At 32.6% G+C, this 22950-nt stretch overlaps 1 protein-coding gene across 1 annotated transcript in view; it reads right to left on the reverse strand.

Moving 5' to 3' along the window:
• LOC118181778 (uncharacterized) overlaps nucleotides 1-22950 on the reverse strand; it is a 288201-nt gene that overhangs the window by 200222 nt on the left and 65029 nt on the right. The window contains exons 6-8 of the mRNA XM_085818801.1: nucleotides 21473-21574; nucleotides 12990-13134; nucleotides 7622-7734 (exon numbers count right to left, since the gene is read on the reverse strand). Of these exons, the coding sequence (XP_085674927.1) occupies nucleotides 7622-7734; nucleotides 12990-13134; nucleotides 21473-21574 (360 nt within the window). The remainder of the gene's footprint in view (nucleotides 1-7621; nucleotides 7735-12989; nucleotides 13135-21472; nucleotides 21575-22950) is intronic.

Below are 22950 nucleotides of genomic sequence, written 5' to 3' on the forward strand. Positions count from 1 at the left end.
ATGTCACTAATCTCATCGTAACTCATTACCATGTCAATTATTTGCATGCTAGTCAAGAATTATTAATAAGCACTTTACGAATGCAGTTTTGGATTCTTGCGGTGAGAAGCGTAGTGAGAAAGATTATTCACAGATGTATTCCTTGTATTAGAAATCGAGGCAAGACTGTGACCCAGATAATGGGTGATTTACCCTCGCCCAGAGTTCAACCATCAAGACCTTTTGTATTCACCGGTGTTGACTATGCTGGTCCATATTCTATTAAGTCTCAAGTTGGGAGAAGAACAAAAACTTTCAAGTGTTACATATCCATTTTTGTGTGTTTCTCAACAAAAGCTGTACACTTGGAGTTAGTCAGTGATTTATCAACTTCAACGTTTTTAGCAGCTCTAAAAAGATTTATCGCCCGACGAGGCAAACCATCTAAAATTTCGAGTGACTGTGCTACTAACTTCAAAGGTGCTAGTAAGGAACTGAAGGAGATTTATAAAAATGCAGCTCGCATTGAGAAAAGCAGTGAATTATGTGACTACATTACCTCAGAAGGTATAACTTGGTTATTTAATCCTCCGACATCTCCTCACTACGGTGGCTTGTGGGAATCTAATGTGAAATCCATGAAATTTCATCTTAAACGAGTATTAGGATCCAAACTTCTAACTTACGAGGAATTTTTAACAGTGCTTACACAAGTGGAAGCGTGTATGAATTCCCGTCCTCTTTGTGTGATGTCTAGTGATCCAAACGACTTTAGTGCATTGACTCCAGGTCATTTTCTGATTGGAGCCCCTTTGCTTGCCATTCCGGAATCTGACTTGAGTGATGTGAAATCTTCACGACTTAAACGTTGGTCTCTAGTTCAACAGACTGTGCAACATTTTTGGAAACGATGGTGTGCAGAATATTTAACAACACTTCAACAACGTGCTAAGTGGTTTCGTGCGTCTCCAAATCTAAAATGTGGTGATTTAGTTCTGATCAAAAACGAACAACTGCCTCCAAACCAATGGAAAATTGGAAGAATTGCCTTAATTCATCCAGGTAGTGATAAAAAAGTTCGAGTGGCTACAATCCATACAGCCGCTGGTGATTTCAAACGAGCTGTTACTAAATTGTGTCTTATCCCCAATCATGACTAATATGAACTATGAACTATTGACTTTTTTCATATTATTGAACTTTAATTTTAGTTATATTTTCAATTAATTTTTTTTGTTAATGTTATTATGTATGCTTTAACTATTTGTCTTTTTTGAACCCTTAGAAGGCTTCAAGGCCGGGGGCTATGTTTAGTATTTTTCGTACCAAACGAATTACTAGTGTGTCTTTGCAACATTAGATGGCGTTGCCGCCTGATGATTCAATTCTGGTTGCTATGGTAACGAACTTTCAACTCATAATTTATGTGATTTGTATTCTATTCTTTTTTGTTTTATTAATTGCTACTATGCATGGAGTGATGTGAGCTGTGTCGTCACGTGGACGGCATTCCTTCTATTTCAAAGTGTTATATAAAAAACAAGTGATATATTACAGTCCGCTTACCATTTTTTTGTGAACTAATTCATAACACGGATGCTCCGCTGCAATGTGCTGGAGCTCCAGGTATTCAGCATCTGCCGCCAGAAGTTAATCATTCACACATTGGATCCTAAGGTATGAGTATATGCAGTTTCAACTCATTCGGATAACTTCTTCTTTGTGCGCCGCTTTTCTTGTTATAGACTGTAAACTCAGTTCCATACCTGTTGACAACGATTGTAATGCCGACATGAATGCGAATATTCAGACTGACTGTAAGGAAGCCCCACAAATACTTCATCTCGCAAGGGTAAAGTCATTTATGATCAAAACCAAAAGGAAATTTTCAGACTTTCACAAACTTCTTAAGGATGTTACTAGAACTTTTTTCATAGGACATGTTAATGATGAATTTCTTAAGATTGTAGTCATTAGCTTTTTGAAGCAGGAGACGTGAAAAATGTGCAGTTCACTCGAATCTGGACCTCTCAAATACGCGCCTAATGTGCTACCGTTACATCATGAAGGCATGCTGGAATGAAGGAGAAAATACTTTATACGATCATACCAAAAAAAAAAAAAAAAAAAAAAAAAAAAAAAAAAAAAAAGAAAGAAAAGAAAAGAAAAGAAAAGAAAAAGAAAAACTTTCACAGAATTATTCGAGATATCTGAGAAAACTATCGAGCACTATATTGTTTTCCCTAAAATTCAAAGGCCATTTAAAGTTGTACTAACAGGTCTCCTTACAGATTGTCCAATCCATGAAATTACTGAGGCACTTAAATAATTTTTTTAACTTCAAAGTAAAACAGCTTTTTAGAATTTAGCGTTTTAAAACCAATACTTCCATACTTTTGTATCATATTAGACTGGCAAATGGGCCAGGAGTGGAAAACATTTATGATATTTTTGCATTCATGCAGTATTGCTTTAATATTCCTATTACCTTTACCAATAACATAATACTATACAGAGAAAATCATTAATAGGCAGTTTAATTATTGTATGACAACTTCAATTGCTAGAAATGTATGGTTAATAAATTCTAGCAATAAACATGAGCTTAACCAGAGCTATTGATAATCACCAAGTAAACCGAAGAGCAATATTCTTTCTCTCTTTTCATTCCACTTTTTCATTTCATTCTTTTATCTCTAATAGCTCTACCTTCTAGTGAAGATAGAAAATATATTATTTCTAATAGCTTCTCTATGAAGTATTTTGCGGAAGCTCAACCAAGATTGGCGAGAGCTAACTGGCAAGTATGGACATTTCCTGCATTTTTCGCTGAATCAAGCTGCCAAACATCTGTCACTTTTCAATGATGTTCGCTGTAAAAACCTAAATGATTGTGCATGCACTGGACAGTTTATAAGTAAAATTTACTAGCTGAGAAATTATATACATCACTTCAATCTCCATTGCTTAAAACAAGGCTCTGACTCGCATCATGGTCGAGAAGACTGCTAGTTATTAATAACATTTATTTGAAAAGAGTTATCTAAAATGATTCTTCTCTATGCGCTCGCGTTTTCCGAAGGTACCCTATAATGTTAGAATTATCTGTTTATATCTGCGTCAATTAGGAAAGGAGAGAAATTCAAGAAAATAGATACCGCGCGATCTGAGGAAGGGCAAGCTCATCCTCTGCCCATCTCATCCCTCATTTTACGAAATATGTTCTGAATGTCCTGTGTTTAGTAACGTGTGAAGAAAAACGAGTCTAACCACATCCAACAAAAAGAGCTCATATCATTGATATTGCCAATAGAGCCCTCTCTCTATACTGCAAAGCTTGCTATGCAGGCTTGAATCGTCCAACACAAGCTTTCTACTTTAATGTCAAACCAATATAGATTAGACATACATTTGACACTTTCAACCGCACAGCCTCCCTTACAACCAAAATGCTAAGCATTAGTGAAGAGAAAAAATATGTCATTGTTGTAAGAAAATGCAGCAAAAATTACCCATAACGCAATTATGTCTTTGGAATTATAACTAAATAATGTGATCATTCTCAAAAAAAGTTTAAAATGCATTTCTAACGCATAAAAATAATTATTATAAAATTATGTTTTCTTAGCATGCTTCTAACTTTTTCATATCGACCTGAATGCGCATGAGTATTTTATTAAATAGGTGGACCGCCAGTAACTAAGCGGATAAAAGAACGTCGAGTACAGATAGTTCAACTCGGATCCGAATGTTAGCGAATGGGCTATCTCATGGAGCCATCCGCGGTTTTTTTCCTGTATAACATAAATATCAGTCAAATTCCCTTTGAAAATCCTTCAAAGCAGTATTTCTTTATTTATGAAGATAGTCTAGATTTTTTTTTTTACTGTAACCAAACAATGCATTCCAAACTTATCATTAAATATCCTTCAAAATGTAAAAATATATTAGTGCTAAATCATAAAACATTCTCTGACTTTACTACGTATATAGGTATAAATAGGTACAGGAAAATATATATAGATATAGATTCCTAAATATAAATATGCATATAGATATTTCGAGAATTTTTTACGCATCCAATTCTTATCTGTCATAAAAATTAACTGATGCATGATTTTTACGTTTTTATAAAAAGAAATATTTTTTAAAAGAGAAATACACCCAGATATAATGAGTTTCAAAATTTTATTGGACCAGAGAATATTTCTTAAATTATTGATTTTTCCCCCCTCTAAATTTCCTTGATAACATAGGATGCGTTAAATCTAAAATCTATATGTGCAGTATGTTTTTTTAATAGCACAAAATTCACAAAACAAAAGTATTGAAAGCATTTACGATTTAAGACATTTTTTTCTCTGTAAGACTAACAAAAAAAAAATTATCGATTCTCTATATGAAAGTCTTTCGTAACTTTAGAAAATAAATTTTAGTTTTCAATAGTTTTTTCATTGATAAGATATCAGTAAGAACACATAATCGAAATGATAAATTAAAGTGTTTTTTTCTCAAGAACGATTAGAGAGGATGTTATTTTTCAGGTTTTTCTCCTTAATACGGATTAATGAGCAGAAATCAGAAGTGTGAAATTGCGATCTCCACGAATACTTGAAGTGCTTGATGTTGATGCATAACTAATGATCTTAAAATTTTTAAAAATCAGACTTCTCTTGTACAATCCGATAAAAGGTTTCATAAAGTTGGATGCATTCGAGATTAATTTACGTATCGTTCTTCAGGAGGACTAACATTAAAGTAATCATAGATAGAGAAAGTTTTTTTTAATTAGGACATTTTTCAAACTAAAGATATTGAGGTGGCATAAAACTGCTTATAAAATACAAATTCGTTTTGTTTTTTACGATAAAATCTAAAGGTTCCTTTGTACTGTGTGTATTCTAATTATATTTTAACACAAGTTTGCCCATAAACAGTTTATTATTAATTAATATAAACTTATATAAGCAAAATACTATAGCTAGAAGTATTATATAAGCGAAATACGATCTCCGACTAAAGACGTTTTCTGGAGCATGTCAGCATTAAATTCTTAGTGCACAAAAAATATCCAATTTAGAAAATATGTGAAAAGTTTTTATGATATACCTTTGAGTTGCATGGTAAAAGTGTAAGACGGAAATCTGGAGTTTGGTAAATATCAAAGTGAAAAGCTTTGCAACAATCTTACAAAAAATGGAATGAACACTTCAAATAATTTTCGGATCAGACAACATTAAAAAATGAACTAACTTCTTAATGTAAACTAAACTTCTTTATGTCATACACTTCACTATTTAGGACATGCTATGCATCCTAAACTGCAATGTAACACAATGTCTCATCACTGTAAATACTTTTATTAATTTCAATAAAGTTGCTGTTTTTATACAGGGAAAGGCATGGAACGTATGCCTGTTTACCACTGTTAAACACCAGGCGTCCCCATCTTCCGTCACCTGTCAGCTGTAGAAGAAACTAATTTTTAATTTTTATAAGGGTATTAAGAAACATTATCTGTAACATTATCTTTCCATTATCGACTGAAATTATTAAAAGAAAGTAACCCAACCAAATCTATAAATACAACTGTCGTTAAATTTGGCTGTTATTGTTACAAAATTTGAATACTTATTGCAGAAATTTCATCAGAGTACATTTCAAAAATTAAATTCGGAACGTAAGCTTAGTTTGTTACGCAATTTAAATTAAATTATAAAACTATACTATGCAAAACAAAAATTATATTAAATTTTGTTAAATTATATTTTCATTTTATGAGTAAAATTTCGAAAAAATATTTTGTCAATTGTCAATCTAGAAACAGAAACACTAAAATTTACTTATTCATCTTAAACATTCACAATCTACTGTTTTACCTCTTGAGAATACTAATACAAGGATGAAATTCAGAAGTGAATTTCCTTGAAACAGACAGCAGCATTTAGAATGTCTTATTCTGAATAAAAGTCAAATCAACAACCTTCTTTGGTACTTCAGTTGGGGTTCTCACTATCTTCAGAAGAAGAAACTTATTAACGCCCTTAAAAAGCTGATACAATGTTATTTAGGATTTAGCAGGCTAAAACTCTAGACTTAGTTGCTTAATAGCGGAAATGAGAATCCTCATTTGCCTCATCTTCTTGTCCAACGAATCTTTAAAAATTTTTAACATTTTAAATTTGAATTCTCATTTATAATTTGCCTTATATCTATTTTTTCGAATCTATGTATAAAAAATGATTAAATGTTTTTAACCTAAAACATTAAGGAAATATTTTTCTTGACACTTGATGCGCAGAAATAGCATTCTTAAAAAATTAAAAAATGTTGCAATTTTAAAAATCTCCTCATGACAGATGCGCTTTGTAGCGATGTTGTATCTTGTTTCAGCAGCACAGTATGCCATATGAGTCTTTAGAATTGCTCCGATTTACGAAGATTCTTCAAATTCTGAAAATGTCTGAAAATGAGTTCAGATATGTTTGTCGAATTCCTAGGAAAACAAACTTCAAGATTCATGGGATTTCATTATGTGCTTCATTTACTAAATTTCATTTTTAGCTTCGGAACTGATATGTGTTTTATCATTGACGTTCAAAGCTAAAACAATAAACACGCTTTTTATTTAGAATTTCTCATAAAGTACTAAAACCAAAACAGGAAAATATGTAGCGAAATAAAAATGCAATAATACTACTGGTAAATTTATCATCGTATTAGAACATACAAGAGACGCTTCCTCAGTGGTAGGTAAACAAAGCCATCCTTTCATGTTTATTATTTACGTTGTACTATTATTTTACACATTGCAGACATTCATTCCAGTAATTCTACAATTTTATTAAACTTCATAAGCAGAGCAGTACCTTGCAGAGCAAAAATATCTCTATAATAAAAATAAATGCTGAAAAAACATTTCCGAAAAAACTGAATGATATAGATATAACAATATTATTCTTTTAATCTTCTGTGATTATTATTTTTATAGTATAAAATGTTAGAGTGTTTCAAGAAACTTTTAAAATTTCGAATTAAAATTCGAGAAAATTTAGGAGGTATAGCACCCGTAATTTGTAATTTTGAGATGACGCGAAGAATTGAAACATTAAGAATGAAAATGTTTGACGAACAAAATTTTAAAACAATATTTATAATGAATTCCTTTTGTAAGTATATATGAAATGATTATATTAATTGATTTTCTAATATTCTTCGTTAGCACAAATAATCAATTCGTATCAACAATTATGGCTAAAGAATCCCAATTATAAGGTCTCACATGCTCTCATACTTGCTTATAAATTCCATAATTATATGTAATGCTGGGGGTTCGCAGCACAAAGTGACTATGTAGGATCAGAGGCGATCTAGAACTTCTGCGAAGCGTTCCAAAATAAGCGGAGATATAAGCGTCATCCGAGTTACGATTAAAAGCAATATTTTCCTTAGATAAAGAACTGGGGATATCGCGCCTGCTAATTGCTGAAAAAAAAACAATATTCCGAGATTAAAAGTGTCTGCTTTATTTTAATTATTTTAATTATATACTTCAGTTCGGTCTCTTTAATGTTTCAGAGATGGCGGCTTGTTTTTAGAAAAAAATATTTCTGCATTTTTAGAAAATAGGAATGGATCATACCCGGTGTACATTCACAATATCCTGTTGAGGGCATACATTTTGCCCCATTCTTACATTGGCATTTATTGGAGCAGTTTAGACCCCATGTTCCATTTGGACAAATTTCATCACATCTGTAACAAAAATGAACGCTTAGAAAAATTTCAGAAAAAAATGAATGAAATAGTTATAACAATATTAAAAGTACGCATTTTATTTTTCATTAAATAATAAATAATAAATTATATATTTTAGCACGTTTAGGAAATGACTGCTTTATTTAGATACAGAACACTTATCTCATCGAACGGAAGTTAATTTCTGATTTTCAAGAAGAAAATGTTTTGACTGACTTTCAGTATTATCTTTTAAAAGGAAATAAAAAATCTAATGGATAAAATTAATCTTTTCTACAGAATGCTTGCATGTCGAATGCAAACATACAGAATTTCTACAGAATGCTTGCATGTCTAAAGAATGCTTGCAGGAACATATTTCTGTGGGGAACTAGACGTTTCACACAGAAATATGTTCCTGAAGATCGAGCTTTTTCCGTGATCTGGCGGTTAGTTTTACAAAGAGGACTTCACCTAGTTTCCAGAAATTCTTCTGCAGAATGGACTAACACGCGCGAGTGTTAGTTTATCAACCGTAAATCAAGGTGTTGGCTCAAGGAAATAGACTTCCTACGTGAGAAAAATTGGACAATTCCCTCAAAATTATATGTTCCGGAAAATCGGTGAGTGATTTTTTTTTAATTTGTCTACCTCTCTATTTTTTTCAAATTATTTAGAAAAAAATTTGTTTTATAGGTTTAAACTACTAAGTGATTAGGATATTTTGAGTAATGACCAGTCAATTCAAAGTCTGTAAATGAAGGTTTAAAGGTTTGCGTTACCAGCTTAATTAGTGAGCTATTGAATGTAAAAAATAGTAAACTTAAAAATTAATATAAGTGTGTTAATTTTGGTAATGAATGAGTGTTATTTTTCATCTTAAGATTTATTAATTATTGTAAGCTGTAATTGTGTGTGGCATTATGTGTTACTTTTCATAATAAAATATGTGGTAGGATTGACTGATCAGTTATCCAAATTTAGTTATATAGTAATATTCTAGAAATCATAAATGCGTTTTTTTAGAATTTAATTGCATTTGTTTATTTATCTTGTGTATCTATTTTTTGTTGGGGGGTGAGGGCTGTAATTCCATTTGTTTGAGCAGGGAGGCATTTTAAAGAAACATAAAGTCTTATTGAATTTGGAGTTATTGTAATTGTTTTTCCCTTTTTACACGGGTTCTCACAACGGTTTATTGTACTACCACTATACGATTGTCTTATGATGAATTTGATTTTTTAGTTAGTTTGTCCGGCACCTATCAAGGTTAAGGTGTAAAGTTTAAAAGTTTAAAAACCCTTAATTTTCAAAATGCAACGAAATCTACAAGAAATGAATTCATTCTAATGAATAACTAACTATTCTTGCATCACGAGTCAAACTTCAAATGTCATCCTGGAACTTGCTTCTATTCAAATGTGTGGCCAACTGTAATTTCCAGTAGCAATACGCTGCAAAAATGCTTCGCCGTAAGCCTCATACCGAAGGATAATCTGTTAGTCAGGTGTAAGCTCTTGAATAGCCATTTTGCACACATTTTCAATACCTTCGCCTTGTCATTAACGATATTATGTGCTAATCCAATATTTTATTTTCATGTAAGTGTCCAACAGAAATATTATCTTCTTAATTTTCCGGTTTTCCTGTACCACCTCCTCCACGGTTCCAATGGTGTCATACATGACTACTAGAACGGAGCGAGAATGTTCCAGACAAAAGATGTCGATCTCCTCAGCCCATTTATATACTTAATATGCGACTCATGTACTCGTCACTATACTCAAGTTTGTGTGACGAAAAACTTGTGTTAATTTCAGTTTTCGTAAAACAAAGATCTCACAAACCTTCGCTGCTCTTATTTCACTTATAAAGAATAATCGCATGTCTCGAACGTGCTCACAAACAAACGTAGGTACTTTATAAGTGATCACAAACGAATGTAAGTAATGTAATCCAGCTGGTAGCTGGAAGATCTTTATTACGAATCCCTGTGGGCATACAGTTAGTTTTCCCCTTTTTTCCCAATATTTTAATATCCTCTACAGTTGTGTTGTAACTAAGAATTAACCTAATAGTGTCTGAGAAACCTAATAGTGTCTATATATTGTTGCAAGGGCATAGCTGCCTTGTAGAATTGCTTTCCACATTCCACAGTGCTGCACATGCGTAATAGCACCAGTTATTGATACTTTAAGGTTGCTATTCTGCATAAGCAGCATGACAACGGTATTAGTAGTGCATGAAGTTTTTAACCCATATCATACCAAGCATTGACAAAATTAGTACTTTTTATAAATTCTTAAATATGTTTTCTTTATGTCTATGCATACATATAAAATCACGAAACTTGCCAAATTTTTATTATTTTGATCAATACAGCCTGTCCTAAAAATAGGACAACGGTATAATTCACTACTAATCATTCTTTCTTAGGTGAAATGGAAGAAAGCACCTTAAGCATAGCCCAACGTTATATTTTTTACAGACAGTTGATGGATTTGTTGTGCAAGTTTTTAGCTGGTCTTTTCTCTGTCTACTTTATAAGTGTTCACAATAACATGTTCATTTTGAAGCTTTAGAAAATCTTTATTAACCTGTTGAACACCCCCGTTTTTGCAAGATGGTATTCTTTGAATAGAAAGTCCCAAATAGGCAATGTGTCTTCGAAAAATTTGCAGGCTTCGGACTAGCATCACTAAATAACTGATTGAGCTTTCATGAAACAACAGATGATGTTCAAACGAATTAACAAATAAATAAACGACAACAACAAATAAAGGCCAATACCCTTTCTTTCGTGGAACTGAAGTAACATAAGCTGCTGCACGATTCTGAAATAGATAAACTCCGTTTTCATATTTATTGTAGGATGCAATGCACATTCATTTATCGTTACCTATTTTCTGCCAACTTTCCCTCTTCTTTCTACGGCTGATACACTTTTTGTTTGTTTGATATTGGACATTACTGAAACAACAGGACTGTTATTCTATCAAGCTGCTACAAATTTGTTTTTTGAATCAAAACTGCTATCTGAAGAACCGCTTTCTATTTTTGTCATTGTTTTAGAGGGTATAAGTGGGCATTTAGACACTCTATGTTCCGTAACAGTACCTGTAGCGAAGGAATTTTTATTTGCAAGAACGGATAATAATTCATGGGAAGTAAAGAAATTGTCTATATAAATCTTATGTATCTCAGAGTCTGTAATTATTGACAGCGAATTCAGGAGAACTATATGAAATAATGGCCTCGTTCATGACTTTCTTAATTGGTTTCTTCTTTTCTGTCTTTTTATTCTTCTCCAAGATTCAAGCATGCAAAAACGAGAGAAAGTTAGTCTACTTCGATGAATTTCAGAATTCAAATTAACTTCATGATCAATGCTTCAACATTTACTCAACCCCCTTCCCCAAATTTCACACACCTGTCTGTCATGTGATGTGCACCTGCCAGGTAGACTAAAGTGACTGACAGCAATGTTTGGAACGTGACAGAGAAAGAAAGTATTATCTCCATTACAAACTGATGGGTACTTGGTAGTAGTGGATTGTACCGTCGTCCAAATTTTAGGACAGTTAAAAATGCAAGGAAAATTTATCTTTTAGATAAAATTTTGTGATAATGTTTTTTACTATTATAAAAGTATGGAATATTATCTCAATAAATTTATATGTTCTTCTTGGAGCTCAAAATGTTAATAAATTTGTGCATTGAAACATAAGCAAAAAAATCTTCAAAAATCCTCATTTAAAAAATTAATAAAAATTATGTAAATTAATTCTAACTTACGATACAGACAAATATATAGTTAAATGACTCTTAAATAGTAAGTCGCCTTAAATTTGAATTAAATTATTTCAAAGATTTTATACAAGTACCATTTATGCGTGCTGTCCTATTTTTAGGACGATGAGGAAATATGGGTTAATATAACTTTTCCTGTTTACCAGTTTCCAAATATATGATCTAATTAATAGATAAAGAAATTAATGTATTTTAAATGTTAGTTCATTTACTTATTAATGCACCAAAATATGGTACTGATATTTTATTGCATTGTTTACTGTTTTATGCATATATATCTATAGAAAAAGCTTATAAAATGAGATAAATTAGAGTGATTCTTCAATCAAACGAGCTAACATCGAATTTAAAAATAAATAAATTCATAAGATAATAATAGTAGTTAATAATAAAAAAAATTGCAAAACAAGTACAAACTTAATATGTAGAAATGAAGCACATAACTAGCAAAATTTATCAAAGAAAAAGACATAATGATTTAAAAAAAAATGAAGAAGAGAAAGAGGAATGTAGAATTGGAAGTTATGAAATTAAATAAGAGAGAAATAAGATCTGAAATATTTGAAAATTAAATTTCGAGGGAAATCAGAAAGCAAATTCTTGTTTATTCAATTAGCCTCACAAAAATGCGAGGAAATATTTTTCTCAAGGTTTCTGAAAAATGTATTTTATGTTAACACGCGAAAGGTTTTTAGTCGGCATATTAAAAATTATTAAATATAATAATTAAATAAATAACTACACAAAGTGCCCGTAAATTAATAGAAAACGTTACAAATTACGAGCGAATATGAATAGATGTGCATAAAATAATAATTATTTATTAAAAATATAAACATTATTAAAATAAAAGAGCATAAAAAATTAAATTGATAAAATAAATTGATAAAGGCTGAAAAACTGCATGCTAATAATTAAACTAAACATTAAACTAGATAAAATATAAAGCAACCTTAAATTTTACTATTTAATAATTTAATTACTATGGATTTATTAATTGCAGTATGAAGCCGTATTTATATAACAAAGTACTGCATAATTTATATGCAATATAAATACGGAATATATCTATTTGATGTATGAAGGTCATTTATAGAATATTATTAGGCAAATACGAACTGAGCACATTATATACGAAAGATCTTGCTTTCTTATGATTCACTGTGATTATTAAAATTTTAATATCAATTTTAAATTTATTTAACTAAACTATTTCGAGATTTGAGACATTTTTTTTTTTTTTTTTGAGTTTGAGAAGCTCACTATTGCATTATACATTGAAAAAAGCAATGAATATTTTAACCATTTATTTACATTTTTGCATGAATTACTTCTAAGTATTATTTTTTAATTAAACTGAATAGATTTATGTAGAACCCTTGTATTCAAATACTGTCGGCAATCGTTTAGTCACTAATAATGAACTTTTAAATCCAAGGGTTCAATTGAATTTCAAATCTTACTTCAACCCACGAAATCCGGCAGTGCAGTTGCAACTTCCGTCAATGTGATTACACAAGCCATCGTTCATGCAAGAGCATCGTTCTTTACACTCTGAACCAAACGTTCCTTTCTTGCAAGGAGATTCGCAATGATCGCCTCTCCAACCTGTGAAATATAAAGTAAACGAAAACTACTTCTAAGTTATGCTAAAGATAATACTGTTGCCATCTCATCTAAAACTTGTAAATATGTTTAAGTCTAGAGAAATGTATTCATAATAAAATTCATGTATGATCAAACCTTTTTACTGCGATATCAATTTAATTACAGAAATGCGTTTGAAAGACATCGAAATTTCTTCTAATTACATTCACATGAACCTCATCAATTCGATGAATTTCTAGCCTTCGTTGGACCATTTATCCAAAAGCAGAATACTGCTTTTTTTTGTCAGAATACTGTAGAAAAGAATCATTTCTTAGATCTGAATACGATATACCAGAAAAAGATCGTCCCATGTATCTAATTTACATTACTTATCAATTAAATAGTAATTAAAAATTCTTAATTGCATATTTCGATTTTAAAGAGTGAACTTTTTATAAGGGACGAGCACCATAAAATTGTTTGCGTGATGTATGAATTGCTCTTAATATAATTGGCTTGATTAATGGAATAAAAATTATACTTTGTTCAAATGAATGTAGGATTTATAGGATTACTAAACTATATAACATACTTGGAAAAAAGAAGCAGTTACTTAAAAATTAATAAAGAATAGAAATTTTAAAAAATGTTTAAAAAATGTTCTACCGTATGTACATATTTTTTACCTTAAATGTAACTGCAATTATTTTAACTAGTCATTTATATATTAACGAAGAGCCACAAGTTTTATTCCATAAAGTACCCTTTGTCTAAAACTCATTGAAGTGACTGCATTTTATATAATATTTCTCTTTCTGTTTTAAAAATTGAATTACACAATTAATACATTTACTAACGCTCATGCAAGTGTTCTTTAAATTTATGAAAAAACAATCATCCAGATTTAAAATCTGACCCAGTTCTTATAAAAGCTGTCTGAAAAGTGGTCATGTATTTTTAGGAAAACAAACATGAAGAAGCATAGCAATAGAAGTTTCAAACAATAGAATTTCTTGCAAATGAGGACGTCACCTTTCAAGTGAATGCATGGGTCAATGGGTCAACGGATATTATTCTCATAATCTTATTTAAAACATTTTCTAAAATTCTTCCCTGTGGGTAGCTATAAATGGCTACTCCGGAGATGCAAATGTTTAAAAAAGGATGGATATCAAAAATGTAAAGAGTACGTTTTATCGTCATTTTTTTTTCTGTAAGAAACTTTGAATTTGATCCTGCAAGAATAAGTAGCGCATAAGTATTTACTTCGCTTTGTCAAAAGTTTTGTAAATATATTCTCAGAAGATTGACTTACTACCAAATGTTCCCTTAAAATACAATAGGGGGTTTTCATGATGCATTTCTATCCAAAGCTAAATAATAAACCTATAATATCACCTACCACTTTTAGTCTTTTAAAAAGAGCTAGTATTTTACAAAGATTACATTTCATTCACTATTTATTACTCTTTCTTCTATTAATAAAATTTGCTTCAAATTTTGTATTGCATGTCGCCATCCAAATAATTAACAAGAAAACATAAATTGTTTTCACATAACTATGTACTAGATGATGCCATATTATTTCAGATAAAATAATTCCTTGGCACACGTATGAGTTCAAGTGATTTTATTTCAATTTTTTTCTTTCTGGGATACAGTTTTTAATGTTGATGAAACAGAGATACACTGATTTTGTTTTTAAAGCGTTTACGATAATTTGCAGAAGAAGGAATAAGTGTGTAAAATTATTTGTTTAAACTATAAGGTTTTAATTAGTGGATCACATTCGATTCTAGATTTTGTTGAATTCTCTTCCTCAACTTCAACTGAGTCCTATCCAGAAATATATTAATGGAGTGTTAGCAAGAAGGCGTTAGTAATGGACAATAGAGAGAGAGAGATCAGTTTGTAACTAATTTCTCTGTTGACGATTTTTCTGTGGTGCGTCTAGCCCTTGTTACACTTCTTTCTCATTGACAGAGTTACCCAAAACAAGGAATTTCGTAAATGTGTGGAAATTTCACACACATTTACGTAACAAATTGTCCTCAGTTTTAAGTGCCACGAAATACACCTTTCCATCAAGGAATTCAGTTAACTAAATCCCAGTGAACGATCTCCAAAATATCAATTTTTTTGTATTTACATAATCCAATATTTTAATTCGTATGCTGAACAGTTTATGTTATGCTATATACCTTTAATTAATTTTAATTTATTATTATATTAATTTAAATGTAACAACTCCGATGCAAAACTCCAGTATTTCTTACGCGAAAAGGCATACAGTCAATTCCAGTTTTTCATAGCCTAGCTGATTAGTGTATTATGGCAATAACTACTCGATTTAGTAATGAAATCTCTGGTGTCCCATGCATTTTTACCTGCTTACCTGGACGAAATTCTTCTTACATAAGTTGGGTAATCATCGTTTTCTGTTTCAAATTTCTGTCGTCAAATTATTTATCAGTTATGGTGTGGTGGTGTATTTAATTATGGCAAAGCACACTAAGGCTATCTGCCTAAGGGGAGGGATACCTTCGTGGAGGACTTTCTAAGGGAAACTGGCTCGTATGCACGTTACACATGGGGAAAAGATAGACGTTCAAAAAGTTGATCAAGCAGGGAATATATCTCAGAATTTCTCATTCGTCTTTCGAAGGAACTGAAATTTATCCAGGAACAAAGATATATTATATATTAATTTAGTATTTTGATGCACATATTCGTTTTATGCTACATAATAATGTAGCATAAAACGATTTAAAATTTTGGTAATTTTTGAAGTTGTTAATATGAGTCTGGAATTACATGAACTGCGATTTCTTGTATTATGGAAATTCAAGGGACCCCTTCCCTCTACTCTCTCTGAAAAAAAGCTTTTAGAAGAGAAACAGAAATTCTCGGAAACTCTTTAGCGAATATAGATCCAGATTCCATTACATTAGCAGCAAGTCACGTCGCCAAAAAAGTTGTGTTTTCTTAAAGGTGGATTGAAGAATTATACGATAACATAAGAGATTAGTTGGGAATTTAAGATCTAAAGCTCACGGATGGTAGAAAGAAAGTACAAGTAAGAAAACTGAAGGAAATATCTAATTTTTCACTTTTTTTAGAAATTTGTTTTTCTTGATTTCTGATACGATAGATTTTGCTTATTAATAAAAAATAACCTTTCATTAATTTGTTTTGAATTAATGTTTAACGTAACTTGATATTTTCCCTTATGTCATTAAGTAAGATCAATTCCTTTCAATACTGTATTATTTTTATATGTAGAAAACGAAGATCATATGTTTTTGTATACAAGTCGAGAATTTTTAGCATATATTTTGCTACGGGAATTTGAGATTTTGCCTTATATATATGTTAAAAATAGTTTACAAATAATTTGAACACAAAAATATTATAGGTTATATTATAGGAATTTATATTATTTTTATTTCATTTAAACTCAACGTACATCAGTTCTACTTCTTAACATCGGCATCTGACTCGGAAATTTTTGGTAGTTCTCAGAATTCTTTGAAGCGAGTGCATGTGATTCGTTTTACCATGAACATCCTTATCATTTGCCTGTAACATAAATCATATTCAATACAATTCATAGCACTTCTTAGCAAATATAAAAATTTTTTGTTTAAAACTTGTAAAATGCACAGTGCTTTGTTCATCCGGGGATCTTTCACCATACAGAAGCGATAAAGAACCAAAACAGAGCGTAAATGAGGTGAAGAAATGGTCGCTCAGATGGTATAGTGGTTAGAGAAAGAGGAGGTCAACTGCTGAGTTGGCTTCCGACCCAGGTATAGATATATCCATGCAGAATTGGTTACCAACTCGGCGGGAGTCAACCACTAGCTATCAGGCCTGTATAAATTAAGTACCATAAATAAAAGATATAAACATGTGCAGATACATTACAGCATTCAGATACAGTACGAAGTTTATGTATGGGAACCTGGCACAGCATAAATACAAAATTATATATTGAACATACATATCACATACTCTAGTGACATATTGAACTAGCTTATATAGACTTTTATGACTACTATCTTCCAGCGTCAGAAGAGTAATTGCTAGTTAAGTCCTCAATTATTGTTTTCAGTTTCCGCTGGGCAACTCTGTTACTTTGTAGATTCTGGAACCAATTTGCCAGAATCTGGCTCCTGCTTGCTTGACATAGTTAAGTGCTGTGTGTGGGCAGGAGAACACAAAATGGTCAGTGGTTAGGGCAGGTAAACCGCTGAGTTGACTTCCGACCCAGGTATAGATATATCCATGCAGAATTGGTTACCAACTAGGCGGGCGTCAACCACTAGTTACCAGGCCGCAGTCCTGGGTAGCCCCGGCTGAGCACACAACATTTATAAAATGCAAAAAAGAGATATACATATGCATATAAGGCACTTGAAGAAGAGTACAATTATAATATATGTATATGGTACGGTAAAACACCGAAATCTGGAGAATGTCGACTTTCACAGGTGAATGCCAACATTCACATAGTCGCTTGGTATATGTCTCCGAAATATTTTCCAAATTCTCTTATTTCTGACTTACACCGGTACTAATGGTGAATGATGAACATATAAGAATATTATATTTTCTTCTCTAATTCAGTACGCAAAAAACGCACTTCAAACTTAAAATAAGAACTTAAGAACATAAGAACTTAAAACATAGAGTACATTTCAAAATGAGAAAGGAAATAATAGAAGTTAAAAACTTACTAAATTATGTGATTCAAATCTTATTTATTACAATAAACTATTATGACACTTCGAATTGCACTGAGGCCCTTGATTTTACAACTGCATTTATTTGTGGAACACTGCGTTTTGCAATGTCAGCATGTACATATACTCATCTCTTTTCGACCTACACCAGAGCATATCTGTTATGTAAATTCTTATGTATTTTATTTTTGTTGTATATAATTATTGCATGTTATTTTACTGTGCATAATGTATTCTTAGTTATTATAATATTTTACTGTGTTTAATGAATTTGTATTGAGCTTATTTTAAATTAATGTATAATATTTAATATTGTTAAACTTTACGGCAAAGCTCCCTTAAGTTTGGCTGAATATGTGTTACAGTTAAAAGGGCGCGGTTGTATTTCCGTTTCTCACGCGTAGGCTTCTTTGAAGGTTAGAGGTCACTGTCCAGCTGCATTTTCCCCTTTTGCGCGGGGGTTGAAAACGCGTGTTTTTCTCGTTCTGAGGCGAATAGTTCTAAGGGGCGGCGATTTTTTTGACAGAGTTATAGGTTGGAAACATTCTTCTATTGCGTGGGAAAGAAAGGGTCTGTCTTCTTGTAGAAAGTTCTGAATTTCTGAGAATTTCAGTGGCGATTTATTACCTTTCTTTTAATTGGCGAAAGGGAGTCCAAGTTTCCTTAAGATTGGCTAAATTTTTAATTTTAGTGTTGTTTGAACCAATAGTAATTTTGAGGCGTTTCTTGGAGAGTTAAACCGAGGTTTCTTAAGTCGTTGCACGGAAGGCAGAGGGATCTTTTTGGACTTGAAAAAAAAAGCGATTTTTAGAGAAGACTTTTAAGAGGGTTTTTGGAGCCTTAGGGGTTTGCTACTTTGACGGCGGCCCCTACGGGGCCGGCCGCGGTCAGTGAGGTGCTGAGATGGTGCGGAGGAAAAACCCGGCGGTTCTTCGGTGGTCGACCGCGGTATACAGTTAAGTTTTTATCTCCGAGATTTCTGGGTACGGAGGGTCCGAGACAGTGTGGGTGCTCGACATGTTCGACGGCGGCAATTCTTGCGGCCTATTATTTTCGATTTCGTCGCTGAGATTTCTTTTTCCCATTTGTGGAACAGTCTGAACTGCTCGTTCGTGCTGGAGTATCTATTTTGCTTTAGAAAAGATGGAAATATGGAAAGTCGTCATCGGCTGAGGTCTGCTTTGGTCTTTTGTCTCCAGTTTCGACCTCTTTCTCTTATCTTCAGTGGAACTTCGAAAACGGGAAGTTGATTGAGTTAATGTGCTGCTTAACGGAGGAATTTGAAAACTATGAACTATGAAAAGGTTCTGGTTCCGGAAACAACGATGAAGATTTGGCAGTTATTGTTTCGGGATTTGTAATTTGGATCGGGGCAGCTCCCTGAGTCTCTCAAAGGTGGTACGCCGATTTCGTGAGTGACTTTTTAATTTTCATTGGTGTTTTATTTTGATGCATAATCCTTTTAAATTTGGAAATGTTTAATACTAAAGCAAGAGTTGACATGTTAAGTAGATAAAAATTGAATATTTTTACCAAATTTCTAGCTGAGAAAGTAATTTTTTATTTAATGTTTAATAGTCAGAAGTCAATTGAACTAATTGGAGGAAGTGAATCTTTGTTTTAATGTTTAAGTGCTATGTTCAATATGATTTATTCTAAATTAGTCTTTTTAAATAAATTTAATCTTCTTGGTTTCCTGCTTAAAATGATTAAGAACTGTGACGTGTTTCACGATGATTTTTGTATTAATGGAATAATGTTAAATATGAGATTGATATGAAAAAAAAACTATGAGTAACTTTAAAAGATTTTGTAGGGGTAGTCTGGCCAGCTATCTTAAGTTATAAAGTGTGGGAATTTTCAATAAATGTGTTTATTATCTTTAATATTGTATGTTTTTTTTTTTTTTTGTGTGTGTGTATTAATTGTGGTCTACTGTAGGTCACCCATGTAATCCTTACGGAAACGTGGTTTTTCAACCGTCAACCGAACCTGGGTAATTATATTGCGGTAGTAGAAAAATAAGTTTTAGTGTTGGTGACTATACGATCGGTTTGCTGAATTTATTTTGATTTGAAGAGTAGACTTCTTAATTGGGAGATTGTATAATTCCCCGGTGTTTTGAAGAGATCTGTGTGACATTTGAAATGTTCAAGGTTTAAGCTTATCTCTAGATTTAAGATTGAAATTTATGTGTTTTCAGGTTGGAGATATAAATTAGTTTTCATTTAGTGAGAGATAGCCTGTTAAAGATTTTGTTCTGGATGTGCATAATTAATCGTGATTCTACCAAAACACCAGGGAGGATATCTTTCTTTGATGTCTTTTAGATTTAAAAGTTTTGTTTATGTAAGTACAAAGTAGAGTCAGTAGTTTGTTTTGTTTTTTTTTCTTTTTTGTCGCGGCACCAAGCAGTCAGTTTTAAAGAGATAAAAGTTAAATGAAAAATATTATTTTTTTTCCTACGTAACATATCTGTGATTGTCGACACACACCGGTGAGGGTCCGAATGTACAAGAATGTAATGCAATTTTCGATCTCTCACCGACGTATTTGGTGAATGTTGACATTCTCTGGTGAAAGTCGACATTCTCCAATTTCGGTCTTTCACGGTAACATATATACATATAAATACCTACTCATATACAGATATATACACACTTACATACATAAATATCCCGGAAGAAATAAAAGTATACACACTCATATTGATATATACATCCATACATATACGTTATCATGATAGTTAAAGTTTACAAGAAGCATGCCATTGAGGGGCGCGTGATCCTCAGTATAAATTAGGTACCATAAATAAGTTAGAGGAGCCTACTGCGGTACCGGAGTAAGTGTTTATAGGAGCCTACTACGGTACCAGAGGTCCCGGGTTCGAATCCCATAGAAGCTATGGATGTTTGTAAATGCATAGTGTCTTTGAGGCATGGGGGCACTTTAAATATATGGCGAACCGAAAGTCCTATCGTGTGCGGATTGTCGTAGAGGAGAGGAGTTGGAGACCCTCTAACCAACCTTGGAGTTCTCTCGCTCAAAATTGGGGTGAAAATAGAAGTCCAACCTCTTTGAGGCTCTGACAACCATTCTACCACAAAATTCATGTACAAGACAATAACAACACAAGATTGCAACTGCTTGACCATATTTGAGAACCGATGAAAAATTTATTGCGTTGTAGCCAACCACATGTTCGAAAGAATGAGAAAAGTGCACTTCCTTCCTTTTGTCACCCGTATTTTACAAATTGAAGCTGAGTGGGTATTAGCATTTTCTTTCATCTTGATGGATACGTTCACCTCATGCAGATAGTCTAGCAAAGTTAAGCAATGAGTATTCGCACTTTCGTTGATATATATAGAGAGACGGATTTATACAATGCTTTTAAATTTGGCTTATAATCGTATTTTCAATTATAGCTGAAATTTTCTTCCCAGCTTCCATGCACGAATCAGCTTATATTGTAAAAGGTACGGTAGTTCAATTTTAAAGAGCAAGAATAGAAATAAGATAAACATTTGTTAATGAAAGAAAACTTGTCGAATTACGAACAGGACTCGAATATGCTTACAGAATTCGAATGAATATACTATGACTCTTACCTGGTGAACAGTAACATTCTCCGGTTGTAGCTGAACACGAAGATGCATGGCGGCAATTGCATTTTTCAGAACAATTTTTTCCATAATATCCAGAAGGACAAACTAAAAATGAATTATCACGAATGAAATGCCAATCAAGTAATGTCATGTTTATTATAAAATGCTGGCAATGTAAAAAAGCCGTATTTCAACTGAGATATTTTTTAACAAATTGAATTATAAGTTGTCGAACAAATAAAATCTAAAAACACAGTTTTCAGAAGCAGCTTGTTTCCTACCTTTTGCAGTCTGTTTCAACACATAACACCATCCCAAAAATGTTTGATTACTGTTGTAATAGCATCAATTTTGAAAAATGTTTTAATGAATATATGTATTGCTATCCCCCCTGCAGTCTTTACAGTACTGGCTCGGTTCTGTAACTTGGCAGTCTCGAAATCGGGTGATTAAAAACACGAGCCTAGCGACTCCGGCGAGGGAAGATCGTCTGTACGGTTGGGCTGCGAAACGTAAGTCTTCAAACAGAATGGTCTAGAAGCTCGGCTAGTCCGAGTATTCTGGGTAATGCCCTCGGCTACGGGCAGCCAGCGTAGTATTGGCAGATAGCATTTACACAGCCATTCAAATTTCCAAGCCAAGAGGCTACGCCAACACCATCTAAGATGGTGTTGGCTAAGTCCACCAATGTTTAGAGACAAATGAGTGGTGATCCCTCGGATCCTGTAAGGCGGTGGGCTGCGGGGTAAGACCTTAGGACTCCGGTATGGGATCCAGAGGCCCGGCAAGCTGAGTTTATTTCATCTCTAAGCTGACGTTTTGATTGTACTATCTCCCGCTGCCTAATATGGGTTTTTTTTTTCAACTAGCATGCCAGTTTCCTATCAATTTGCGGGAAGGATGTATAAATTTTGATTGATATCTATTGTTAGAAGGTAAGTAATGTAGAACCATCAAGAGCGATGAATTGATTGTCAAGAAAGTTAATTGAAATTATTTACCACGATATTATTGGCATCGTTGTGATACTCGAAATACCTTCCGTAGAGGGGGTAGTGTAGTCGAGCCGAAACGAAGAAGGGGACTTAACAGCATGGCCGGTATGGATACGATTAGCCGAAGAGTAACATTTAACGAGACAAATGCATTTTCAGCAACGTAGAGAAAAAGTGTTTCATACTGCTTTCTTTAGCTCAAATGGATGTTATACCATAAGGGCCAAACGATAATCTACTTGAATGTATGTATATTTCACGCATTGAGAAAACACAACGGTACCTAGAATGATCAAATTTTGAATAACATAGTCATCCTCCTGAACACTGACACCTGGAAGCCCGATTTTTGAATTTCGAGTATGTTTTAATGCCTATTTCATATTTCGCAAAACTTTAACGAATTTTTGATTAAAAACACAACAGTTTGTCTGTAAGCAGACAAATCTATAAACAAATCTAAAGACAGCAATAGCAACACAATCT

This window comes from Stegodyphus dumicola, chromosome 6 (assembly GCF_044657685.1).
Source record: "Stegodyphus dumicola isolate Sdum_Otavi_A_Nest chromosome 6, ASM4465768v1".
Taxonomy (NCBI): domain Eukaryota; kingdom Metazoa; phylum Arthropoda; class Arachnida; order Araneae; family Eresidae; genus Stegodyphus; species Stegodyphus dumicola.